Source organism: Miscanthus floridulus, chromosome 16 (genome assembly GCF_019320115.1).
Source record: "Miscanthus floridulus cultivar M001 chromosome 16, ASM1932011v1, whole genome shotgun sequence".
Classification (NCBI taxonomy): Eukaryota; Viridiplantae; Streptophyta; class Magnoliopsida; order Poales; family Poaceae; genus Miscanthus; species Miscanthus floridulus.
Window position 1 is genome coordinate 109,428,737 of NC_089595.1, and position 27,549 is coordinate 109,456,285.

Below are 27,549 nucleotides of genomic sequence, written 5' to 3' on the forward strand. Positions count from 1 at the left end.
AGGCTGCCAATAGGGGAGATAAAGCCGTGGTGATAAAGTATCCACTAAAAAGAGACGATCACGGTGGCAAAGTATTCGCCCGAACAAGATCAACAAGCAGCACGGCGGCAAAGCATCCGCCAAAGACCACGTGGCAAAGTATTCGCAAGAGGGGAGAGATATCGACAACAAAGTATTCGCCTAGGCAGCAACGACGACAAAGCATTCACCGAGAAGAGTGCAAGCGGCCAAGTGTCCGCAGCAACACCAAACATCTGAGCTGGATAGACCAAAGCGAAGGAAGAGTTGATGCACACGCAAGCACAACACAGCCAGGAGCAACTCCGAGAGAGGCGGGACGGCGACAAAAGTGCTCCAACGAAGCCTCCAAGAAGGGGTTGGCAACCACAGATGCCAACAATGGTGCACGAAGAGCACGAGAAAGACTTTCGTCGCCTGCGACGAACAGAAACTTCAACAGCGCCGTCAAGAAGGTAGATGGCACAATTTGTACCATCGTTGCCGGCCCGATGCAAAGACGCTGGGTAGAGTTTTCACCAAAAAAAATGTTCGCTGGACCGGCCGACCCGACACCGGCCACCGCTAGTCGCCTTGAATGCACTGGAGAGGCAGAGACAAATTTGGCAGCCATCCGGCCACGACCAGCAACCATCCGGCCTCCAAATCTGGCAGCCCTGGGGTAGGCCGACCATGGCCTGGCTAGCTAGGGCCCAGCTAGGCCACCAACGCCGTCGGGAGTAGCCAGGCTGCTGCCGGCCTTGGCTGCCATCCTCCGGTCGGCGCAGGCGGACAGGCGGCCTAGCTAGGTCGCCGGCCTCGTTAGGCACTGCTAGACGCCGAGGGGCATAGGCCGCTCGTCCGCTGTCGTTGAGGAGGAGCGGTTGGGCCACAGGCTAGGCGCATCTAGTGCGAGATCCCCCCTAGGCGGCCCGGATCTGGACGGTCGGCCGCCACTGGAGGCAGGCGCGCGGCCCCAGAGTCGCCTCCGGCCGTCCGAATGAAGCCACCGCCGGCCATCGTCAAGGAGGAGGTTGGGTGGGCGGATGGCCGGACGCGGCTAGCAGACGCTAGATCCAGCCCTAGAGGCCTGGATCCCATTCGTCGCTGGAGTTGAAGAGGTGGGAGGGGGGGGGAGCGAGGGGAAGGGGGGAAAGGTGCGGACGGGTGCCTTTTTTCTTGGTCCGCCACGGGCCACCACAGCCGCACGTTGTAGGGTAGTGACGGCATCCGGAGAGGAGGGCTTTGAATTTGACCATAGCAAGTTGTTGAAGCAGTAGCGTGTTTGTGCCATGGAAACATCTTATGTTCCTCTGTTTCCACAACTCCCAAGCTACCAGGGTGAACAGGGTGTCTACACCACGCTTGTTGTATCGGCTCCAAACGCTCTCCACCAGTCGAGGATTGTGGTAAGGCTGGCTGCTCCTTGTGGCACGTTTTGTCCTAACGCCGCAAGGATGTCCCATCAAACTTATTTGAAGAACAAGTAGGAGACAATGATGTGGTCGATGGTTCCTGACTCCTGGTCGTACAGGACTCGTTTGCTCGGAACCTGTGCCTACGTCGACCTTTTCTATTTTTTCTAACCACAAGTACATTGTGTACACTCTTGTCGAACAGAGGGCACGGTAAAATTCCAGAACAATATGACACTTCCATTCCTTTTTGTGCTTTGCGAAGTTCAACTTCCGATTCTGCACTTGTGCAAGCATGCATGTGCCAGCAGGCAATGTCGATCGGTAAAAGAGAACAGCTAGAGCCATGGTTCCAATTTCTGCCTTTGTGTAAGCAAACTTCCCTCTCAGACACCGCAAGGACGCCATGGTTTTCTCATCTCGGGTTTCCGGCACATGCTTACACTTACACCCGTCGCACAAAACACAGCACGTGAACGTTTGGCGAGCCGCCATCTCATGCTCTTTCCTGCTCTGCATAATTGCATGCATGCATGTAATTTAATAACCCCTCTTGGAAATAGATAGAAGACAATCCGGACGAGCAAACAAATCGAGAAAGAAAGCATGATTTCCATCCCGTTTTGCATTGCATGCATCCACCCAATTTTAATTTTTTCCCTTTCCGATTCCAACCCAAGCACAATCTCTCCACCGCCCCAAGTTGAAACAAAATCATCCAATTTCAAACGAGTTCAATGGCCGGTCATGAATGAATTCCATATGGCATGTGCGTAGCGGCTAGCCGGCTAGCTACTACCATAAATCGTTCAATTTTGACTGAAATTATGGCATGCGCTATACTAAAGATTGGTCGATTTGATCTCTACTATACCTTGAAGCTTGAGCAGTAGCACTATATGAATGCGCTACTCGATCCGTTTTGAAACCATCTTGCAGAATGCAGATAGCTTAGACACGGCGATTATATTCAATGCATGGACTGCTTTGTCATCATATAGATATTCTACTCTACCTAGTAGCTATAAGAATTATTGACTTTGCAGTTATTTTCTCGTATTAAATGCTTTGCCTCTTTTAAATCTAGCTAGTTTAGCAATATTGGATTCAAACAAACGATTGTATAGGATCCAAATAAATTTGTACTTACTCCGTAATTGGGGTGATACATCCTTAATGTCGAATCAAGAAGGAAGATCTTGGATAGGCACATACCAAAAGGAAATTCAGGCATGGGTTCTTCTACATCCAGAGTGAGTTTTTTTTTAAAGTGCAATGCAGCTGCTCATGAGTTAGAGCATCTCCAAGAGTTCCTCTATTAATCCCTTATAAGCTAAAATTATTAAGGTTTACTATGTAACAAAAATCATCCTCCAACTATTCATCATCCTATATCTGGTGGTATCCTAAATTATCCTCTCTCATCTCATGTTGTCCAACCTATATTATTTGAGATAAATGTAAGTGTTGGAGAAGAGAAATATTTAGAAAGGACGATTTTTTGTGAGAATGTATCCCATATGAAGATTTATTAGGAAAAAATAAATTTAGGAGAACTTCTGGAGATGTTTTATAGCTTAGCTCAATTAGCAAGGAGATCAAAGCATTGTGGAGCTGTGGATACATAGTAGTGATCCTTCTTGTGTAAGCGAACTCATGGCATGTGAATAAAATTTCATAATTAGAAAAAAAAACTTGTCTAACAACTACTCCCTACGTTCTAAAATAGATGACATTTTTTTGCTTTTATTAAATATCATGTTTTGACCATTTGTCTTATTCAATTTTTTTGTGCAAATACTAAAATAAACTAGTCATTATGAAAGTATCTCTAATGATAAAATAAGCTGTAACAAAATAAATAATATTTATATAAAAATTTTAAATAAGACGAACAGTCAAGATGTAAAGTCAAAAACGTCATGTATTTTGGGATGGAGGGAGCAATGCATTATTTCCTTTTTTCCCACAAAAGAGAAAAGGTAACTGAAAATCAAATATGGCCAAGTCACGTGCTCGGGGAAAAAAATGCTTACAATCACAAGGAAAGAGCATTGTCATGTTCGCTTGACTGATAAACCATGGCTGAAAGTACCGTTGGCTGATTTGTTGTGAAAAAAAATACTATTCCAACTGGGCTATGCATCGGTCCTATCTATATATTCCCCCAATACCCTGCCTCGACTGTCTATCTCCTCTCATCATCGCGCAAAATCCACGCGCAGCCGCGACGTCGCCCACCGCCGCCATCCGACCCTCCTCCTCGACGAGTCGTCTCCGACAATGGCAACAGCCGCGGGTGGAACCATCGCCAGTCCGACGGCTTCGGCGTCACGCCGTCGGCTGCTGCTCCTGACGGCGAACTACGCCGCGCTGCTGGTTGGGTCCGTCGCGTCGAGCCTGCTGTCCAGGTTCTACTTCGCGCACGGCGGGCGCAACCGGTGGGTGGTGACGCTGGTGCAGTCGGCGGGCTTCCCGCTGCTGGTCATCTCCGTGTTCTTCGCCGGCCGCCCTGCCGTCGCGCCGCGCCCGTTCACGTGGTTCTCGAGGCGGTTCCTCACGGTATGCCTCGTCATCGGCGCGCTCATGGGCGCCAACAACCTGCTCTTCTCGTACAGCACGTCGTTCCTGCCGGTGTCGACGTCGTCGCTGCTGTTGTCGACGCAGCTGGCGTTCACGCTCGTGCTGGCAGCCATCATCGTCCGCCACCCGCTCACCTTCGTGAACCTCAATGCCGTCGTCCTCCTGACCATCAGCTCCGTGCTCCTGGCGCTCCGCTCGGGGGACTCCGGCGAGAACCCCGAGGGGGGCAGCGCGGCGCACTACTTCGTCGGATACGTGGTCACGCTGGGCGCCGCGGGGCTGTTCGCCGCGTACCTGCCCGTCATGGAGCTCCTGTACCGCCAGGCCGTGTCCGGCGGGTTCGTCCTGGCCGTGGAGGTGCAGGCAGTGATGCAGGCCATGGCCTCGCTGGTGGCGGCGATCGGGCTGGCGGCGAAGGGCGGCCTGGACTGGGAGGTGGCGCGTTGGAAGGGCTCGGCGGCGCTGTACTGGGCCGTGGTGTCGACGCTGGTGCTGACGTGGCAGGCGTGCTTCATGGGCACGGCGGGCGTGATCTACCTGACGTCGTCGCTCCACAGCGGCGTGTGCATGACCGCCGTGCTCACGGCGAACGTGCTGGGCGGCGTCGTTGTGTTCGGCGACCCGTTCGGTGCCGAGAAGGGCATCGCCACCGCGCTCTGCGCCTGGGGCCTCGCCTCCTACCTCTACGGCGAGTACACCAAGAAGAAGAAGGAGGTGGCCGTCGCCGACCCGTCCGCTGCCGAAGCCGACAGCGTCCGGAAGAGCCTCACAGCAGGCGGTGGCCCCGAAGACGAGCTTGAAGCCGTCTGAAAACAAACAAACTAAAGGCCACAGGGGCATGAACCGTGTGATCAGGGAAGAAGCAAGAATTGCAACTGAAAAGGGTGTAGGTGCAGTGGTTGAGTCATGTTAGATCGATGGAGTAGGACATGAAGGGCCGGGTGTACAAGTAACCCAACTTGTAACTGATGGCCAGCTCTTGTGGCTGCTAGCTAGTAGCTACAGTACAAGCTAGTGAGGTTTGACTGGTTTAAATGATCGGGGTTTAGTGTAGTATGGATGGGTGGAATACATGATGTAAAAATACTTGGCCAAACGGGCCGCCCGGCACGGCCAGGCACGATAGGTTAGCCGTACCGTGCTTATTAGTGCCGTCGTACCGAAATACTGATCCAGACACGGCACTATAAGTGTTAGGCGTACCGTGTCGTGCCACTGAGCACGGTGGCACTGCAGTGCTTGTGCCGGCACGGGCACTAAAGTGCCTGACCCCCAACTGACTCAAAATGAACACAATACTCTATAAAAATTGAGATAGACAAGCAGATATGTCACTTTATTTATTGAATTAAGATCAAACCTACAATAAACAACACATAACTTCATTCCACGGCACAGATAATAGAAACACAGGCAGCGATAATAAAATAATAATTTATAGGGAGCTTTAGTGCAATGACTGCCTCATTAAAAACATGTCTAGGTAAAACTCACTCTTATGAGAAACCCTAGGGAAAAAGAGTACAACCCAGCTTCAATTATAAAGTTCATTGTCCTTACATCAAAGTCCAGTCCATAATATTATAGTCCCATTACATAAAATGATAATTAATCAAGATAAAGTTCTTCAAATGCTTCTTCAAGCTCCTTGTCCTTCACCATGTGTTGCAGCCTTGCTTCTGCAGCCTCCCAATCTTTGATGTAGGTCAGCATCTCCACCATTTCAGGCTTTAGCTTCCTCCGCCGCTCCTCGATGATTCCGCCAGTCATACTAAAAGTGGATTATGAAGATATGGTGGACACAGGAACAGTTAAAACATCTTTAGCCATGATTGACAACATTGGATATGTGAGTTTGTGCTGATGCCACTAGTTCAAGATGTTAAAATCATCATCTAACTGGTTCACAGTATCACAGTCCAAGTAAGAAATGAGTTCAGAAACATTAGAAGCTAAAGAACTGGCAGCCTGCGGTAGGACAGTTGCAGAGGTATCTCTAGCCATGCTTAGAGTAGCAACTAGAGGATGCATACCACCAGCAGAACCACAAATGATGAGAACATGACACCCATGCATATGACCATGTTTGGCACATGGTATGAAGGGGTAGGAGGCCAGCAAGGGTGTCCAAGTCAAGAAGGAGGTCTGAGACTAATTCGGTTCGAGTTCCCGAGGTGGAGGCCCAAAGCAACTCAAGTTCGAGTCTGCCTTAAACTGGTCACCCAGGATGCATCCAGACTCCGTTTTCGACGATCCACATATGGATGAAAAGCTAATTTGATAAGGAAACCAATCCAAGTGGTCTCACATCAAAAGCTCTTCGGAATCAATGGGAATCGTCGAAACAAGTCAGCGTCCAGAATCTGCCAGGGTGCTGTGACACCGTCTTTCGGTCCGTTGAACCATGTATCGTGTTTGGGCCCATTAGAGGGCGCGTCCAGGGGGGTGATGCCCAAGACTCTATAAATCGCAGCCGTCGCTCTCCTTAGGGTTTGAGTTTTGTTTAGTTCTTGATTTCCTCATGAAACAGTCGTCATTTTGCTGTAACTATGCCGCCAAGGCTGCTTGCTGTGAACCAGGGCCCCCAGTTCTTGACCTTGTTCGCCTGTGGCGATTAGTCCTTTCGAATAAAGACTTGAACTCCTTATTTTCATAAGCCTCATATTTATTTACAATTTTAGATTGCGTTCATCCCGTTCTTGCTTGTGTTATCAATTCGCTTGCAGGAAAGCCTTCTCGGCGAGGTCAATCGTGTTCGCGTGGTTGATAACCAACGGAACAGTGGTATAACGGTTGCGGTGGTCTGAATCAGTCTTGGTTCAAAGCCTAGATCATGAACGTCGAGTCTCCACCAATCGACGCTATCATACCTTTCGAAAGATCGGGTCTAGTCTATATGAAGTGGTATTAGAGCGCCTTGTTGTTCTTTAGGTATAACTTTGTTTCCCCTTTAAATTGTTACTGTTTTTGCATTACCTATAGTCCACAAAAAGCAAAAAAATATACACCGCCACATATTTCCTGTCCTATAGCCTCATTGTGCCGTGCAATTTCATCTTTGTTTCGCGTTGTTGAGTTTGTGCCCTAGGTCAAGTTCTGGTTGCTGGTTTTAGTTCGTTTTTAGTCCAGTTTGTGTTTTTTCCTTTGTTTTTCATCATAATCCGTGAACACCTTTAAGGCCTTGTTTGGCCGGGCTCCCGGCAGCTCCGGCTCCGGCTGACACCCCTACGACGAACACTGTAGCATCGGAGCTGTTTTTCTCTTCCCACCTTTTTCCTCTCACTGTAGCATGGTTACTGTTCATGGAGCCAGTGAAGCTCGGATTTCTGGCTCCTCCGGCTCTGATTCTAACATGCTACAGTGCATGAACAGTGTGGGAGCCGAAGCACCTCGGAGCCGTACCAAACGGGGCCTAAGTCTTGCTGTGATTCCTGTGTATTCATCAAATCCTAGTCCACGCCATCTTATTTGTTACACTTGTCTTCACTGTTTCCATCAAATCCTTGCTGTCGTGACCAATTTTACGCGCATTGTTCCCGTTTTATCCTCTAATTCGGAGTGCGTTCGTAAAACTGGTCTAGTTTTCGCATACGAACTCGGATTTAGACGTTCCATATATCAAAATCGATCAGAAATTTTTTTTGGATCCATCCATTCCCAAACTTGTTGGGGTCGGAGATTTTTATTTTGGTAAAAAAGTTGTCACAAGATCCTCTTTTCGTGGTCACAAGGTCTTTGTCGATTTCGAGCACGTCTTCTGAAAATTCCACAGGCCACGTCTTTCACTTGTTTAAACTTATATTTTCTGTGGTTACTTCTTTTGTGCTCCTAAGTGAAGAAAAAATATCAAAAAAATAAAAAGAAAAAGTCAAAGAATCCCAAAAAAACAACGATGGCCCAAAAATAGAGAAAAAAGAGAGGGGTAAAAGTGGAACAATATCTAGAGGAGCACATAGAGAGCGCCATTTGAGCTATGTTTACATGTGCTGATTTCTGCCTTGTTCCTAATCATATTCTTGCTATTTACATCACTTGATACATCTGGTACTTGGAACATGAGTAGGCCAGCAACTAAGACAAGTACTTGGGATACTTATTCAGCTTTTCTATTTAGTTACGAATTTTGCTATTCCTTGCTACTATATTGTACCTGTCCAAGCTCCACTTTCTTCTAACCAAGTATAGGTTCGCTTTGCAACTGTTACACTCAAGCTACAATGGTATCACAGTCACCGACCGATTGCACCGCCTGTTGCTTTGGTAAGAACACTTGTAAGACTGTGGTAAGACGCTTAAGAGTTGAGTGCCTTGTTTTTTCTTATCCACAACCTAAGTAGTTGGTAGGGATAATACTATTTGTGTTATCTTTTGTTGTCTTCTAACAATGACAGGTTGTTCGTATCTACCGACTTATGATGGTGTAGGTGCAGATGAGCACATGGAGTGGGAAATTGCCATTGATAACATTTTTGCTACTCGCTTTATGTGTCTAAGGAGGTAGGTAAAAAATACAGCTAGTGTTTTATGACATTCTGCTTTATCTTGGTGGGAGTCTTTAGATCCTTCTGATAAACCTCAAACTTGGAATGATATGAAACTTCTTATGTGAGAAACCTTTGTTAATCTACCTCCTGTTTTGACTTCATATGATGAGGTGCACCATTTAGAGGAAGAGTCTATTGTTATTCCTCTTTATATGACTAACCTTCTGCAGGATAATGTATATAAGCGAGATGATGACATGGAAAAAAAATGAGGAGCTCACAACCTCATATGCAAATTCAGAACCATCACTTCTTAATGCACCTATTACTCCTGCTAAAAACATAGGTAATGCCCATGGTGCTACACTCACGGAAGGTGAGAATAGTTTTAATGTACTAAATTCTTCCACAAACCATGCTATCATAGCGCAATTGTTAGTGAAACCATCTCTTGATTTATCTCCGTCCCATGATAATTTGCTTGAAGTTCCTTATGATAAAGATAAATTGGTTGATGATGCCTCAGTTTTACATGTTTTGGTACCAGTCACTTGTTCTGAAAATAAACATATTATTCATATTTCTACTAAAACTGATGAGTTTAAACTGTTGTCTTCTTTACATACTTTGGGTTATATTGAATTTGATGTTTTGTGTAACCTAGATTGTTTGGAGGAGAGCCTATTTAAATATGTTGATTTACCTTGGTTTTCTAAACATACATATCATGTTATTGGCAAATATAATAACAAGGGACAATATATGATACACCGAGTATACATTCGTAGTAATATGAATTCCCCTTTTGTTGTACAAGATTATGATCGTTTAGAGGACAACCATAACAATACAAACATTTTCTCATATTCCTCAAAGAAACAAGTTCACTTTCAAGAAGGGAAGCATTGTTGGTTGCTACCTATGTCTGCTAGATCATCTATTTCTGTATTGTCTTTGGTTAGTTCTAGTGTTGACATACATCGTGTGCATTCGGATCATGGAGTCTACATGCTTGCTAAAATTTTTATGCGAGATGACATGCTACAAACTTGGAAACATGGTCACGTTCCTTCTCATAATTATTTTAGTTCTCTTTGTTTTTGCAACCCCGTTCTCCTTTATATTGTGCAGGATCAGTTTCAAGCACAATTGACGCCGAGGACGGCTTTTTGTCAGGAAGGGGAGGATGATGAGGACATAACACCCATGCATATGACCATGTTTGGCACATGGTATGAAGGGGTAGGAGGCCAGCAAGGGTGTACAAGTCGAGAAAGAGGTCCGAGGCTAATTCGGTTTGACTCCCCGAGGTGGAGGCCCAAAGCAACTCAAGTTCAAGTCTGCCTCGGCCTCCAAGACTAGTCTACCTTAAACTAGTCACCCAGGACGCATCTGGACTTTGTTTTCGATGATCCACATATGAATGGAAAGCTAATTTGATAAGAAAGCCAATCCAAGTGGTCTCACATCAAAAGCTTTTCGGAATCAATGGAAATCGTCAAAACAAGTCAGCGTCCAGAATCTATTAGGGTGCTGCAACACCGTCTTTTGGTCCGTTGGACCGTGTATCATGTTTGGGCCCATTAGAGGGCGCGTTCAGGGGGTGACACCCAAGACTCTATAAATCGCAGCTGTCACTCTCCTTAGGGTTTGGGTTTTGTTTAGTTCTTGATTTCTTCGTGAAACAGACATCGTTTTGCTGCAACTGTGCCGCTAAGGCTGCTTGCTGTGAACCAGGGCCCCAGTTCTTGATCTTGTTCGCATGTGGCGATTAGTCATTTCTAATAAAGACTTGAATTCTTTCTTATTTTCATAAGCCTCATATTTATTTGCAATTTCAGATTGCGTTCATCCCGTTCTTGCTTGTGTTCTTGATTTGCTTGCAGGAAAGCCTTCTCAGCGAGGTCAATCGTGTTCGTGTGGTTGATAACCAATAGAGCAGTGGTGTAACGATTGCGGGGGTTCGAATCAGTCTTGGTTCAAAGCCTAGATCATGAATGTTGAGTCTCCACCAATCAATGCTATCATACCTTTCGGAAGATCAGGCCTAGTCTACATCAACAAACATCATCATCATAAATTTCATCCCAAGTAGACCTTTTCTTACCAGATAGGTTAGGAGGGACAATCCTCCTCAACCTAACAGCTCTATATTTCTCCTCATACTTATTGTAGACATCAGTAAGTCGAGCTCTTGTGCCCAACTGGTAAGTAATATAATCTATACTAGTAAGGTTACCCAACCTCCTAAGCACTGTATTGAAACCTTTTATTTTAGCTCTAGGGTCCAAGATGAATGCAAAAGAATAAAGCAAAGGTATGTCCCTCCAGTATTTATTATATTTATCTATCATAGGTTGAACCACAGGTCTGATGTGACTATCATTAACATAATTCTTTAGGTGTATAGCAATTTTAACAAGATAATGAATCATAAGTGGATATATAGGATAGTACACACCAGACAATGCAACTGTAGAATCATAAAGCAGTTCAAGAAATTTAAGCACTTTTTTCTGCCATAGCCCAATGGTCATCAGTTAAAAGCAACTGAGCACCTTCAGCCCTAGGATATTGAACATGCATGAAAGTAGTGAATGGGGCCTTATGAGGAAACAAATGCTTAAGCATTAGATATGTAGAATTCCACCTAACTTCCATGTCCAGCTGAAACTTTCTAGGCCTAACACTAATGACAATGCAGTAACTTTTATATGCAGCAATTCTCTGGTTAGATGAGTTTAAGAAAGATATTGCAATTCTAAATGTTTCAATCAAAGGCTTAAGAGCAGTTAGGGCCTCCTTAACAATCAGATTGATAATATGACATACACAACGCTGATGCAAGAACATACAATTAACTGCATTAAGGGATGCATTGTCTTTGTCTAATTCTTCACTATCATCATCTACAACTTCAATACCAAGATATTTAGAAAGAACATGTCTAAGTCTTTGCATGGATGATACATTAGATGATACATTGTCCAAAGTAACAGCAAGCACTTTTCAGTCAAACCATAATCAGCAAGCATAGATGCAACACGATCAACAATGTTTTGTCTATTGTGGGAACAATCAATAAGCCTAAGACCAAGCACTGTCTTCTCTAGTTGCCAATTAGAGTTTATGTAGTGAGCAACAACACTAAGTTAATCCTCTTTGGCATTACCAGACCAAATATCAGATGTTAGACACACATAATTAACACTAGTAGAACTAACAGTCTCAACAAGCTTAGCCTTGCAATCAGTGAAGTATTTCAGTATGTCTCTAGTGGTGGTTTGCCTAGAGACTAGAACATATTTAGGATTATGAGCAGTTCTAATGTACTCTTCAAATGCATCAGATTCTCCCAAAGAGACAGGAACATTAAGCCTAGCAAGCAATCGAACCAATTGAGTACGAGCAACAATAGGATAGTACTCCCAATTCCGCATACTACCATCAGGATTAAAAGAGATCTGTGACTAAGACATGCGAGTTTTTTCATGCCTCTTAGGGCATTTATCCCTATGCCGGATGAGGTGACCAGTGCCACCACTAGAGAGCGCAGACTATTCCTTAGAGCAATGGATGCACTTAACTCCAAACTTGACCTTCTTACCATTCACTTTTTTGAAGAGCTTCTTAAAATCCAGCCACACTACCGAGGTAGAGGGACGTGAGCGTTTGGCGCTATTCTCATCCCCTTCCCCTTCCCTGACATTTGCTGCCCTGCCTTCTTGATCATCGCCGACATCGATGGAAACCTGAACGCTACGCCTGAACAGCTCCTCGACGTCCTCGCGCGGGTCGTCCTCGTCATCATCTCCAGCCAACCTGCACAACCACCTCTCTTGGTTGGTACTGACCTCAATTGTGTCGTCGTTGGATCCAGCCATCGTCACGCGTCGGCGCCCCGGTTCCTCAATGGCTTCAGAGAAACAAAGAGTTAGTACAGATCTAGGGTTAGGGTTAAGGTTAGTCATACCTTCATAGCCAGAGCACCAGAATCCCTGGTTCCTCAACAGCTTTAGAAAAATAAAGAGTTAGTATAGATGTAGGGTTAGGGTTAGAGTTAGGGCTAGTCGTACCTTCACAGTCGGAGCACCAGAATCGCATGCGACGTCGACGAAGCATGGATCCAAGGAGGTCGATGACGGTGGCGACTGCCGACACGGAGATGACTAGTAGGATGAGGCTACAACGATGAAGCGAGATCAAGAAGAGGGGTATACATGGCTGTGCCGTGTGCCAGTGCTGGCCAGCGGTGGCTCAAGAGGCCACCGGAGGGCGAGAAGAAGAGAGAAGGTCGAAGGCGAGAGAGGAGAGGAGAGTCGCCATCGCTGCGTCGCAGTCGCAAAGGAGAGAGCTAGAGAGGAGAGCGAGACAAGAGAGAGAGAGCATCGATGAAAATGAATTAGGGCAACCGAGGATACGGGGCGACGGGGGCGAGGCCAGTTATATACACCTCCCCCTCCAACGGCTAGATCCAATGGTCGACAGGAGCGGGGGAGGGGCATCAACGGCTCGCCCGCCTCGCCGGCTCAGAGGCAGCCGTGCCTCGCCTTTAATGGGCCGTGCCTGGTCCGACACTACGGGCCGACATTGTGGCCCAGGCACATCACTACAACCAAGCTGTGCTAGGCACAGGCACGATTGGAGTGGCCCGAGCCTTGCCTCGGCCGTGCTTCTTAGTGCCGTGCCTGGGCCGTCCTGTAGTGCCCGTGCCAGATGGCCAGATATAGATGTAAACCAACTGTTCCTCCTCCATATACTCAATGCCATCAATAGCTGCTATTTAGGATATTTGACCGGTCTTATCTGTAGTTTTTTTGGCAAATCACAGTCAAAACATAGTCGTTTACATAATTACTTGATTTTTCAGATTCCACAAAAAAACTAAACAACTAAGTTAGGCTCTAGTTATCGTATGTCTTTTTTTTTCTCCCATCATGCATTGAATTTAACTGTTTACTTCTAAGGTAACATTTTTTTTGAACAAGGAAGAGGGTTCGCAACTAGGTTGGATCTATTGCTCTTTTAGGCTTTGTTTGAATGCACGTGTATTCACCTTAATTTACAACACATGTGGATTGAGATGAATACATGCGCATCAAACGAGACCTGGGGGGTGTTTGGTTTGTGGAATTGAGTAGTCATCATCATCTCACTCTTTATGATTTTTTATTTGGTTTATGAGATGGAATAGGTTGATTCATCGTCACCTTATTTCTCACATGCTAATAATCAGTACTAGTACAAGAGATAAAGTCATTCCAGTAAAATTTAGGAATAGACTCATGATGCATCAACATCACACCATCACCACCAAACTAAACACTCCATTAAAATACCATAATTGGATCATCGTCTCGGACTTTTGGCATATGTCCAACACAAGTTACAAGAGGCGGAGTGTCACTGATACACTATCATACAAATGTTTGCCGCATGTGTCCACATGGCATGCCAATCTTCGTTGTGCACAGCTCCTAGGCGCCTTGGATGCTACAGTTTGGTCTTTTTCTTTTGAAACAATTCAGGGGATTTTTTTCTTTAATACAATAACATGCATTTATCCTGCATGTTCAACGAAGGAGCAGCTGCTGCTGCTTTTTTTTATTGTATATATATAAACAGTAGACTGTGTCAGCTGTCAAAGAAGGAGCAGCGGCTGCGGCTGCCATCAACAGCTTACCATCCTAAAATAAATATAAATATTGGCCTCTTTCGGCTTACCTCATATTCGACTTGTTCGACTTCTTTTTTCAGCCAGAACAGTGTTTTTCTCTCATAACAATTCAACCAGAACAGTGTTTTTCAGCTAGTTTCAGCCAAAATTCTGCCAGCCGAACAGGTCCGAACATTGTTTTTCAGCTAGTTTCAGCCAAAATTCTACCAGCCAGAACAGTGTTTTCTCTCATAACAATTCAACCAGAACAGTGTTTTTCTTTTCGTAAAGACATATTGTTTTGACTTTTAAAACATCTTGTTTGACTGTTTGTCTTATTTAAAATTTTTATATAAATATTATTTATTTTGTTATAACTTATTTTATCATTAGAGATACTTCAATAATGACTTATTTATTTTGCATAAAAACTGAATAAGGCAAAAGGTCAAACATGAAGTCAAAACGTCATCTATTTTGGGACGAACGGAGTAAGCTTAGTTCTCGCTTCTGGAGGAGTTAAACACTTTTAAGTTTGATCTAATCTATACAAAAATATTAATATTTATAATACATAATTAGTATCATTAGATAGATCGTTGAATCTATTTTCATAATAAATTTATTTGAGATACAAATGCTGTTATTTTTTTTTCCAAATCTAGTTAAATTTAAAAAAAAATTGTGATGGAGGAAGTACATTCTAGTTGCCATGACGCGTGTTCATAATTGCACTAGTCGTGGTCCTGCTATAAACCGTCTGCAGATTGCGGCTGCCCCTAAAAAGCACTATCTTAGTACTGTATTGTTGCTTACTTCTGTCTGCAGACTACAACAACTATTATCAGTGTGGGTTAAAATGGCGCTAACAGAGGAGGCGGGCTACACACCTGTCTCTAATTCAGTGTATCTGTTTTTTCTTTTTCTTTTTTGAAACGATACTGTACACCGTCTTTTGTTAAAAATATATAAGCAAGGGCGTTGATTAGGCCCGCTTAATAACCCATCGACAAGCCCGCAAAGAGCGCGAAGCGATTGCGGTCCATTCAGAATCCTACCGACACCATTCAGGGCTCCGTTCGAAGGCTGAATCCACGGGGTGTCAAGGCCTGTTCTCCGGGCAAGCCCATCGCGGAATTACGGCCTAGGACAAATTCCTCCACCCTTTGGAAGCCCACGCGGGAGGCAACACGATCCGACACCTCGCTCTAGGGTCGAGCCTTTGTTTCCCCGTGCGGGGCGAGGCGAGGGGTGACGCTACCGAGCGCCGCCGCCGCCTTTGCTCACCTCGATCGCCTCCGCCGTCATCCTCACTTCGACCGCCTCTGCCGCCATCCTCACCTTGGCCTGTCGCTCTGCTTGTGCCGCCCCAGCTTGTTGCTTTCCGCGGCCGGCTGCGCCAGCCAGGTTCGTCTCGCCCCTCGCGCAGCTTACTTCTATTTTGCCCGGGCCGGGCCCCATAAATTCGAATCGCAAACGCGACAGGCGCTGGGAAAGGAAACGCAGGAAAAACGCCAACGCCGTCTTCTCTTCCTCGACCTCGAGGCCTGGGAAGGAGGCGGAGCGCAGCTGGCTCCGCTAGGGTTTCCCCTGTTCTCGGTGGAGGTGCCGCGCCTCCGGGACCCGGACCCGGACCCCGTCAGGTGAGTGCTGGTACCTCTACAGAATCTTATCGTCCTTCGACGTTTGTGTTGGGTTGGGTGAGCGATCTCGCGTCCGAGGGGTTTCAATTCGTTCGGCTGGCGGCTGCTAGGATGCCAGCGGCTGGTTTTTGTGATGACGGAAAAATGTGCAAAAATACATAGCGTTACAGCAAGTCCGAAAAAATGTTCTGCAGCGTTCAACTAGTTGTTTTCCCTGCATGTCCAGCTCAGGGTGAGTAATATTGAGCATTTTCTCTCTCTTTTTCGGTGAATGATTCGTGCGCGGCAGCTTTTTCCAAAAGGATAGGGGTCATAGGTTCCGCTGGGAATGTTTCCGGATATATTTTTCCAATAGGATAGGGGTCATAGGTCCGCTGGATCGGAATCCCTCTACCGTGGCATATTTTTCCCCCTCTCCGAGCAGGGTTTGATCCATTCTAACCTCGAATTTATCATGTCAATTTCGATTCAGGGCTCGTTGATACCAGGGAGGTCAAGCCGTCTGTGATTCCCCTCCTGCAGTTCTATCCCCATGCCGTCCATCACGAACTACGTGCTGGATCGCTTCCTTGAGACAGGGTCGGCTGCTGATGTCCAGAAGGCGGTTCCCAAGCCTCCGCCACCGCCTCCTGACAAGGCCACACCGGTGCCAGTGTGTCCTGTCAGGACACAGACGTCGCCGGCATCACTCTATGCCACGCCTGAGAGCACCACCCTGCCAGACTCGCCTTCCTCGTTCCCGGGAACCTGGTCGCCATACCTCATCAACCATAAGAGGCGGGGAGCCTCCCTTGCCAGGACCTTCTCTCAGGGTGATGCTGGGCGTGATGGCAGCCAGCCAAAGCTCCCTGTGATGCTGTCTGCTTTACCCAAAGGGGGTGAACCTACTGAAGTCCAGGAGCCTGAGTTTGTGTTTCAGCAAGGAGGCAATGGTCAAGCTGAAGGTGACAGCGGTGTGGAAGTGGCTTTGGATGACAAAAGTGGAATATTACAGAAGGGCAAAGGATCTGTGGTAGCTGAAAGTGAGCATGAGCAGCCTGAGTTTGAGTTTCAGCGGCGGAGTCTTGAACCGCTAGTGAAGCCTGTTAATGTTGGAAGACCTTTGAATGGTGGGGCACACATAAATTCTGAGAGTGACATCTTTGAATGGTGGAAGCCTAGTTCCCCTCTTGGAACCTCTGTTGGTACACCTGGTGCAGAATTCTATGATGCATTTGAAGGTACAGATCAGTTTGTTACAGTTTATTTGTTTAAGTTATTTTTTCCTTTCTTATCTGTATTTTTGCCAGGTTTAAAGTAATAATGAAAATAAGCCTACTAGTGAGTCTAATAGTTTTTGCAAGACACTTCCAGCTGATGCACTGTGCAAACTATTCGTAGTTCACTACAGCAATAGTATCTCTCAAAAAGCAGCTGGAAGGGTACAAACAAAATTATGTAGCAACTGTGTTGGAGAAAATAACCTTGTCTTCAGTCCCTTCCTAAGATGTAGGATGTATCATGTTCTGCTTTTGGATATAAGTTTTGTCCTGGATGTGATTTCCCCATGGTTTGAGTTAATTTCAAGCTTTTTTCTCAGTATGTGTGGTCACTCCCATTTATGTTTTCTTGCTCCTATTAGGGCCTGATTATTGACAGGAGCGTTTGTTTTGAATTGCGTTGTACTCCCTTCATTCCAAATTATAAGACTTTTGGTTTTCTAGATACATAGCTTTTGCTATGCACTTAATTATACACTATGCCTAGATACATAGTAAAAGCAATGTATCTAGAAAAGCGAAAACGTCTTATAATTTGAAACGGAGGGAGTAGTGACTAATTTTCATGAGCTAAGTTCTTGCCTCCCAAGTGATGGGATTGTTTAGTGTATATTAAATGTTAAATGATGATGTGTTTTGGCTAATTTGTTCCATTAGAGAAATTCCTCTTGCTTAATTCAGATCTAGTGGTTGATATGTGTGCTAACCCAAATATTATTTCCCAAAATTTAGAAATGTCCAGTGATGGTGGAACTCGCTCTTTGCATGGCATGGATGATGACCTCCGTGAAATGAGGTTAAGTCTGTTGATGGAAATTGAGAGGAGGACACAAGCAGAAGAAGCACTTGAGATCTGGCAACAGGAATGGAAGAATCTGAGTCACCACCTATCACTTATTGACTTATCACTTCCATCTCCAAGTATTGCTGATGATTCTGATGGTTCAAGCGTGGATCCTGGAGCTGAGTTGTGCCAGCAAATAATGGTTTCACAACTTGTAGCTGCTGCTATTGCTCAGGGTTTTGCTCGTGCTGAAGTTGAATCAGATATGGAAACCATGATTGCGACAAAGAATTTTGAGATTGCAAGGCTGTCGGATAGGGTCCAGTACTATGAAGCTGCAAACAGGGAAATGTCTCAAAGAAACCAAGAAGCTATCGGTAAATAACTTTTCCACCTGTGGTTATTTCTGCACATCTACAAAAATGACCGCGATTAATACTTGTTGAAATGGTGACTCCCCTTATATGGCTTGTATAGAATCTAAGGTTGGGATGTCGCTGATGAAAGCCTTTGGTACTTTAGTTAGTGGAACATCCCTTAAACAAAACCAAAGGCACGAATCCTTCTAGTCAGCACGCAAGTGCTAGGGGCTACCCTTGCCCCTCCCTTCGGACGTCCTTTTTCTTTTTAGAACACTATGCTGATTGAATATAGTTTTCGGGTGTTTGATAAATTAAGTGGCATATGCATGAAGAAAGCTACAGACATTATTATTCAAAAGATATCATATCTGTTTTCTAGGTTCAAACTAACATCAAACATGTTTATCGTCTTTGGTATCTATTCATCCTATTTTCAGTTGGCTGCTTTGTGCTTGAGGGGAAAATGCTGTCTGAATTGTATCAGAAACATTAAATATAAGATGCAAGTACTGCATGCTTTTGTATTCCGATATATTGACACTTGCTTTATTTTTGTGAATTGCAGAGATGTCAAGGCAACAACGCAAGGGGCGTAAGAAGCGACAGAAGTGGTTCTGGGTTTCAGTTGGGCTTGCAGTCACCCTTGGTGCCACAGCCATTGCCTTGTCTTACCTACCTTCATCGCAGCCCCAGGCCAGTGCAGATTCAAATACTTTCACCAGCGACTAAGCTAAGATGAAGACACTCCTTTTAGAAGCCTAACAAAGCTCTAACTATACTCCTAGAGGGGAAAAAAAGGTTGTATAAGTTCTCTTTTCGGTGATCGACTGTGATCACTGCAATCTTGATTTGTTCCCTTCGTCTGTAAAAGTGTTGAATGGGCCATCTCCGTTCAGGATTGGCTCCATTGCAATCACCGAAAATCTCTCGCTGCATAGATGGTTGAGCAAATAATACAGTGAATGTGGGTATGGTTAGTAAACCCTCAAGTGGAGTTGATTTTGTCAACTGCAGTTTTGTTCTGCTCATCATTATTACTGTCTTCAAACTAAGATGGATCATGGAAGTTTTGCTGCTTCTGAATTGCATTAGTGTCTAAGTTCTGTGCACTTGTAATTGCATCTAGTGTGGTCAACGCGTAGTTGTTTTTCATAGAGTAGTTACTTAGGCCGAAGACTATCTGGGATCTGGGTCCTTTGCGGCTATGTTCAGCAGTTACAAAGAGCAACCAACTGCAGTATGTGGTATGTAAGCCACACTTTTTTTTTTCATTCCTACGTATGAGTGCGAATGTCGTCTTTTCATCTCAAGAGATGATCGTTTTGAAAATCAACTGAATTTGAAGAGATGGGAACACGTCGTGGTGTCCAAACGATGTTCAGCCCACCTGTGCATCCGTCAGCCCGTGCCCTGTCCTTTTCTTCTCCGTTTGATCTGGCTCGCTCCGTTCCTTCTCTTCCACGACGTCCGACGCGCGGTAAATCGAACTCATCAATGCGAGATCAACGGCAACGACGTACGAAGTACTAGGCTACTGGTGCTCCATTGCGAGAGAGACCGTGGCACGGTCCAGCGCCGAAACGAATCGACGTATCAGCGCTCGGCATGGCAACAGAAAACCCTGGAGTTCAGCACGGGGGGGGGGGGGGGGGGGGGGGGGGGGCGGGCGGAGGTGATAGACACAGTGGATCACTTACACATAAATCTAGCGGGTACAACATTACATACGGGATAAAAACTTTTTAGAACATGATATATAGAGAGAGAGGAAGAGAGGTGAGATGTCACCGACCATTCGCGGGCTTAGAGGAAGAGCTCGATGTAGCCATGGCGAAGGTGATGCGGTCCGGGTCGGCGATGTCGCGGTGACGGTGTTGAGGTCAGTTGCAGTGCAGCGGTGGCGCAGAGATGACGGTAAAGATGACAGTGGAGCTTCTCGTCGCTGGCTGTGCTCCTCACTGGATTAGATTTGGGTTTATAGGTGGGTATAGCGGCTCACGGTGAACCTCATACTCATACTGAGAGCCGTCGGTCCCACCTCTCTTTATAGCGAGCTGGAGAGATCAACTAAGGCCTTGTTCACTTTGCAAATTTTTTGAACTCGATAAATAGTACCACTTTCGTCTTATTTGACAAATATTGTCCAATCGTGGACCAACTAGGCTCAAAAGATTCATCTCGTGATTTCCAACTAAACTGTGTAATTAGTTATTTTTTTACCTACATTTAATACTCCATACAAGCGGCTAAAAATTGATGTGATGAAGAGAGAGTGAAATGGCATCTAAACAAGGCCTAAACAGTTGGAACCGAGCATCTGACGACTCTGGGCATTGGGGCGGTAAGTGGTAAGGCTGCAGTTGACGTGACGGGCGAGCTGGGATCATCTGCTTCATTGTGGGTTGTGGCTTCTCCCATCATCCTCGGCTCCTCGCTCGGCGTCCCACTATGTCAGGAGCCAACAGCCAAGGGCCCGACCGATCCACCGGTGACGCGATGGCGATTGGCGAATGCTTGCTTCCAAGGCGTTTACGCTAGGCCGAGCAGGGGACCTGGGCATGGAGGGAGCTGTGCCCTAACCTGAACCATAATGACCAAAACGCACACTGCGCGATCTCCGCCCTTGTTTAGTTCTCTAAAAGTGCACTATACAAAAAGAAGATTTCTCGTCACATCAAATTTGCGGTACATGTATGAAGTACTAAATGTAGACGAAATAAAAAAAACTAATTGCACAGTTTGCTTTAACTTTGCGAGACGGATCTTTTGAACCTAATTAGTCAATGTTTGGACAATAATTCACAAATACAAACGAAATGCTACAGTGGAGAAACGTGCACTATACGCGCAGCGTGATCACCAGAAGGAGGCCCATGATTCACACTGCAAAATCTCAGGGCAGGGCCACGGGATAAGGCCCGCAGTGGCAAGACTCTCTCTAGCAACCACGACCAAAAATACAAGACTCATTTATCTTTTGGTTAGCGCTACAGACAAAAGGTTCAATACTTATTTTTGGTTCTCTACAACAATAAGACCTAAAAGACAACCTTTTTCTGCAAATGTGTCTCTAGGAGAGAGGATACTGTTGGAGACAGCCTAAGATGGTGTTTGGTTGCCCCTCCTAAATTTTAGTCGCTGTCCCATTGAATGTTTAGACACATGCATGGAGTATTAAATATAGACTAATTACGAAACTAATTGCATAGTTTACGACTAATTTATGAGACGAATCTTTTAAGCCTAAGTAGCCTATGATTTGACAATGTGATGCTACAGTAAACATATGCTAATGATGGATTAATTAGACTTTAAAAATTCGTCTCGTGGAGTACTAACGGATTATATAATTTGTTTTTTTATTAGTATCTGAACACCACATGCAACATCCTCCCGACACACCTCCTAAATTTTAGTCACCGGATCCAAACACCTACCCCTTCTAAATTTTAGTCGCTGTCCCATCGAATATTTAGACACATGTATGGAGTATTAAATATAGACTAATTATGAAACTAATTGCATAGTTTGCGACTAATTTGCGAGACGAATCTTTTAAGCCTAATTGGCCTATGATTTGACAAGGTTGTGCTATAGTAAATATGTGCTAATGACGAATTAATTAGGCTTAACAAAATCGTCTCGTGGAGTACCGATAGATTATATAATTTATTTTTTTATTAGCATTCGAAACATGTTCTCCCGACACACCTAACTTAAGTCACAGTATCCGAACACCACCGATCAGTCGACGGGTGTTGACCATGACCTTTGCGTGTCAACTCACGGCAGACCTGCTGCTCCTGATACGACACGGCCACACGGGCAAGGGGGACGCAAAGACAAACGGGTGGTTTGCTGGCAGGTGCCAGGGGGCCAGGGTACCTGCACGCCGCATGTCTGCGCTGCGCCTAACGGTTGTGACCAGGCCGGGCCTCGTGGCCGCCGCCCGCCTGCCGTGTCCCGTTCCCGTCGTGTGGACACAACTTCGCGGCTCGCTGACGGTGACGTGCGGCCCCGTGAAAAAAGCGGTCTGGGCTGGGTGGTCCGGCCTCCTGCCTCAAGCCCATTGTTTTCCATTCGGTCGAGGGGTCGCCTGCGTGCCTCTCCTCTCTCTCCTGCAGCGGTCCACTCCAGCCGGTGATTTGATTTGGGATCTGCGTCACCCGATCGTTCCCCCGCCGCGCGCCGGCCTCAGACCGTCGGACGCTGCCAGGCCGCCACTGCCCGGCGTCGCCTCTGTTTCCCGCCGTTGTGGTGGGCTGGTGGCTACCTCCTCCTCCGCCCGCCAACTGCGCTCTGTTCCTCTGTTTCCGGTGAGATCTTCACAAGTGCTCGGCTGGCGTCGGCTGCTACTAGTCCCTCCTCGCCCGCCCTCTCGGCTTGTCGCGCTTCGTCTGCGGAGTGGCGGCGTGTACGTGAGTACGTGACCGTGCCGTGTAGGAGTATGTGTGTGTATCACTTATCAGTATATACAAAAGGTCTTGCCGTATCGGTCTAGTATGTACCGCCGTCGTGCTTCGCTACGCCGGTTCCAAATCAGGCTGCAAGTCCAGTAACTCTGCCGCCCTGTTGTTTCGATCATAGCGTCTGCAGCGAATGCCTAGTGCCTTCGTTGCAAAGCTACGCCAGCCATAGACTATGGCCGATTCGAGCCACCGACTGACCGACACAACGGAGGAATTCGGCTCAGGTACAGCTAGCACGGGCGTCGATGGGAAGTAACCGTGGGTGGTTCCTCGTCTGGTCCTCTCGATTGGTTCAGATGACAACTTCCTCTCTCTCTCTCTCTCCAGAAGTCGAGATTCGACAAGTGTAAGTCCACCAGCCTCCTTCACATTCGCCGTAACAAAAAGGAGAGCATCCAAGACTGGTAATCAGTAATCACTGAGCACGGCGCATGACCCAAACGTAAACAACTGGTCAACCCATTTCTCCGATGGGAAACCGAAACAGAGATGGTCCTACTCGAGCCATGGACATAGGGGTGATCGGTTGCTTTGGTGATGGAGGGCCAGGATGGAAAGCCCGTCCAGGATGGTGAGATGCATGCTTAAACCGTGCACCCAGTCATATTTGGTTGTCTTTATTGTTGGTCCAGTACGAGATGAGATCTTGTTTGATTGCATGCATGGATGAAAGTTTTGAGTGTATGACACATGGGCCTCTGTATCATTGGTGCATCGCGTCGTCCTGCATCGCGAGGGAAGTGGGAATCGAGAAGACGGATCCATGCGGGACGGAGAGGTGAAGATGAATGAGACAGAGCAGGGAAAGGATGCGAGGCAGGCATCCAAACACGGCCATGTGCACCGAGCAGTGATGGGATGGTGCTCAGGATGGCCTCCTGCGTGTAACCAATCACCCCATATTGGCTGCCGCCTGTTGGATGTTGTACGTGATATTGTAAAAATAACACCATCAGGCAGGTAGCGCCGTAGCAGCATTGGCACTTGGCAGTGGCAGGTAGCAGAAGGTTTGGTGGTGCGAGGCCTAGGATCACCCACGGGCCACGGGAGGTGCTCCTGCTCGGCTGCTCGCACCGTGTCCACGCACGTAAGTAGAGCCATGTGCTAGATTGATCTCCACCAATTGGCCCAATTGGGCTCTTGAATTCGCGCCCTGATCGGAGGCGTCTAACCGCTACATGATTGGTGCCCCCCCGTCGCACAACACCATAAAAAGGGGGGTGGGGGCCGGGGCACAAGGCACGAGGTTCACCTGAGCCACCAGACACCCCACCTACATCCTAACTCTAGCTGATCTAGAGAGGGGGCGCTGCCAGAGACGGGAAGCTCTGCCACCGGCCACCGCCGCCACCGCAATAGCGCCTTCACCGCCGGGTTTTACTGGGCCACCGACAAGCAACCCCATGGCCAGCTCGTCTTCTACGAAGGCGGTCGATGGTTTGCACCTCCGCACCCTCTCTCTCTCTCCCTCTATCTCTAAATCACATACTACTTCATGTTCTAGGACTCGCTATTTATCCCAAATGTCAGTATACATGCTAGATCTATGGCTAGATGATCCTGTAACAATCTATCAATGGTATCAGTCGCCTAACTAGGCGTAGATCTAGCTTATCAGGGTAGAAAATCGAGTAGAAGAAATTAGAAGGAGGTGATTCAAATCGGATCGAACTCCAACCCAAAACCCTAACCCTAACCCTAGAAGAATGGACGGAGAGGGGAAGAGACCTATCCGATTTTTCTCGCCACCGTCACCACCATCGTCGCGTGGGAAGAAACTCCGCCGCTGCCTCACCGGCACGCGGGGAGATAGCTAAGCCGTGCTCATTGCTGTGCGCGCGAGCCCTGGCCGAGGGCACCGTCATAGGACCGCTCGACAACGCTACGCTCACCCACTGGGGAGGGCACGCTCCGGCGAGGGGACCCACGGCGGCGCCAGAAAGATCTAGAGTTTAGGGAGAGCGTGTGGGGGCGCAAAGTGCACCACCGCGGTGCCGCTCGACGGCGCCGTATACGGATCAAGCCGCACGCGTGCACCGGCGAAGGGCGCCACAGCGGCGCCACCACGCTTTTCTCTCGGGCCGTCGTGGTTCGGAGTGATAGTGGGAGAGAGAGCCAACGCCGCGGCGAAGAGAGAGAAGAGCAAGTGAAGAATGACCTAGGGTTCGGGCGCGTGGCCGCAGTCGGCGTTTTTATACCTGCGAGAACGACGGGCGTCCGTCGGATCAAGATGGACGGCTTCAATTGAACGGGCCACATCTGGCCCAGGCGGGGAAGGAGATTCCCGGCCCAGGCCCAGGTTGCGGCCTGGGCGCAGGGGAGCGGTGTAACACCCCGGTGTTATGCCTACATTTAGGCACTGCAAATCACGCATATCATGCATCATCAAGCATCCAAATCATACATGCTTAATCATGTGAATAACAAGTGAAACACTGCTTCGAAACATCTGAAACATGTTGTGAAACCTAAATGTTGCATGCCTTTGTTAGAATTGTTTTGCCCTGATTTTGTTTGCTAGGTTAGTAAAACTTGTTTGGTTATGATTGTAAATCATCTAGAATTGTTTATCACAATTTTTGGAGTAAGGTTTGTATTTGAATTATTGTCAAATTTTGCTTTAAAAATAATTCTCCAAACATTAGGGTTTAAGTCAAAATTTACTTTAATTTTATAATTCAAAATCTATAATGAATTGGACGTTGGTATTAAAATCAAAGTTGTAGAGGATAAAATTTTGAGCAACTTTTATTTTTGGCCCAAAGTTTGAAACTGCTTTGATTTAGTCCAAAAATTCGTTTGAATGAAAAAGGAATTCAAATTAATTTGAAAAATCTTGTTTTTACCTTCGTGGGCCTTGCGCCTCGTTTTCGGCCCAGCCGCACCGGCGGCCCGGCCTGCCTTCGCGCCGCGCCTTGCTCCCGCAGCCGCTTCGCCAACCCAGGCCCACGCCGCGCCTGCCGCTCGCCCGCACTCGCGCGCCCGTCGCTGCGCCACGCCGCGACCGCGGCAGAGAAATTCCGCCGCGTGGCGACCACGCGCCGACGTCGCCCGCCGCGCGGCAGCCGCGGCCTGACACCGCGCCCACGCGCCCGCCTTCACCTGCTGGTGCCCGCGTGCTCGCTCACTCCCGCCCGCATTTCCTCTCCTCCCCTCCAGAGCCGAGAGCTCGAGCTCTGCCGCTCGCCGCGCCCGCAGCTCCGCCGGCGTCGAGCTCCCGCACCACCGCGCCATTCCCCGATTGCTCGCGCCCACAACTCCGCCTCGCCTTCCCTCGACTCACGCTCGCGCTTGCGCCGCCTTCCGAGCCCAGGGTGAGCTTCCCCGCGCCTCGCCACCGACGGCCATGGCGCCACTGTGCTCGGCCGCCATGGGACTCCCCCTTCCTCCCCTTCTCCACCCTGCTTAGCTGCCTGCTCGCATTCGCCAATGCCTCGCGAACCTCCTGCGCTCGCTTGCTTGCGCTGCCGTGGCCGGAGATGGCCACCGGCCGCTGGCCGAGCCGCGCCGCCGCGCCAGCGCGCGCGCCGGCGGGGCACTCTGCCTCAGCCGGCCAGGCCGAGCCAGGCCGTGGGCTGACGCCCTGTTGGGCCGTCTCCCCCTCCCTCGCGCTCGGGCCGCGCAGGCCGGTTGTGGCCGTGGGCCAGTTCGTTTCCACGGGCTGGCCCAGTAACGTTTAAGTGATTTGATTTCCCTTTATTCTTTATTATGTGAAATCTAAAATGGTTTGAAAAATGTTTGGGTGATCAAACTTGCTCCAAATTTGTTGAAACAAACTTTTCTAGGTTCCTTATCATCAGATCTACTGGGAAAAAATTGTGCATGTCATTTTTGAAATACTCTTCTGTAGGGTTTTATTTAATCATGGATATTGCTGATAACTTGAAAAATGTGTAAAGAAAATCTATAGTCTTCAGAAAAATATGATTCCAAGTTTGTTAATCTTATTATGTCATGTACTTCCTAGGAAAAATATGTTTCATGCATGTGCTGTGGGAAAATTTTGAGGTGTAGTTCAAGTACTTTTAATGGCTGAGTTTTGTTATTTTTGCTAGAGAACAAATTTTGTATAAAACATGGATGTGATAATTTTTGTACAGTCATTATATCCTATGAAGAACCTAGGAAAAATATTAATTCTGTTGTTTGACACTTTTCATAGTACAAAGCAATTTCATGCTCATTTTTATGCTATAGCTTGTCATTTTTGTGTAGGATAGTTTACTTATCCAAATGCCATGAAATTTTTATGGTAGTTTGTTTAGGATAGTATTATGCTACTGTAATTTTCTCAGATTTTTAGGAGCATCAGAAATATATGTTGCTATTCAAACCTATTATTAATTAGGGTTTAAGCAAGTGTTGCTTTAAGTGTGATTAAGAAATTAGTAAAGCTTTGGTGTATCTTTGAAGCATTTCATAAGATATGTTGACTTAACATATTAGTAGTAGAAGAGAATGCAGTAGATGACATGTGCTTGTAGTATAGTTTCTTGGATGATGTTGACTACCTTGCATTTAAACATATCCATTGCATTCATCTCCTTCGATGCACCGTTTGCATAATCACTTACGCGCATTGCATCATACAGGATCGCAAACCGAGAACCCAGTCATCATACCCGAGGAGCCCGAGGAGCAGCTCGAGGTGCAGCAGTAGGAAGTGCCAGAAGCCGACGAGGAGGACGTTGAGGAACTTCCAGAGTGCCCCGATCACCGCCCGAGCTCCTTCGAGAGAGGCAAGCCCCGGAGCATTTTTCTCCCGGTTTGCAATTATTTAATTAAATGCTTTACTTTAATTGATGCATTACGTTCAGGAGTTGTTTGCAACCATTGCTACATTATACCATGCTTACCTTTGTTATACTATATCCTTGTTACCCTGGTATCCGCAGTC

At 47.0% G+C, this 27,549-nt stretch overlaps 2 protein-coding genes and 1 pseudogene across 2 annotated transcripts; 2 read left to right on the top strand and 1 right to left on the bottom strand.

Moving 5' to 3' along the window:
* Nucleotides 1-3,626: 3,626 nt before the first annotated feature.
* Nucleotides 3,627-5,048, top strand: LOC136513850 (probable purine permease 4). The gene has a single exon (XM_066507825.1). It carries the CDS (start codon nt 3,696-3,698, stop codon nt 4,803-4,805), a length of 1,110 nt encoding a protein of 369 aa, XP_066363922.1. The 5' UTR covers nt 3,627-3,695; the 3' UTR covers nt 4,806-5,048.
* Nucleotides 5,049-5,178: 130 nt separating this feature from the next.
* On the bottom strand, nt 5,179-12,583 carry LOC136511247 (zinc finger BED domain-containing protein RICESLEEPER 2-like; annotated as a pseudogene).
* Nucleotides 12,584-15,329: 2,746 nt separating this feature from the next.
* LOC136512753 (uncharacterized) lies at nt 15,330-19,165 on the top strand. The gene is made up of 5 exons (XM_066506747.1): nt 15,330-15,542; nt 15,621-15,778; nt 16,251-16,998; nt 17,770-18,198; nt 18,749-19,165. Exons 3-5 carry the CDS (start codon nt 16,311-16,313, stop codon nt 18,910-18,912), a joined length of 1,281 nt encoding a protein of 426 aa, XP_066362844.1. The 5' UTR covers nt 15,330-15,542; nt 15,621-15,778; nt 16,251-16,310; the 3' UTR covers nt 18,913-19,165.
* The last annotated feature ends 8,384 nt before the right edge of the window (nt 19,166-27,549 follow it).

Bases quoted from the DNA above. Each gene is read 5' to 3' on its own strand.
- LOC136513850 (XM_066507825.1), top strand. From the start codon at position 3,696: ATGGCAACAGCCGCGGGTGGAACCATCGCCAGTCCGACGGCTTCGGCG.
- LOC136512753 (XM_066506747.1), top strand. From the start codon at position 16,311: ATGCCGTCCATCACGAACTACGTGCTGGATCGCTTCCTTGAGACAGGG. The intron at 16,999-17,769 runs GTACAGATCAGT...CCCAAAATTTAG, and splicing joins ATTCTATGATGCATTTGAAG to AAATGTCCAGTGATGGTGGA. The intron at 18,199-18,748 runs GTAAATAACTTT...TGTGAATTGCAG, and splicing joins AAGAAACCAAGAAGCTATCG to AGATGTCAAGGCAACAACGC.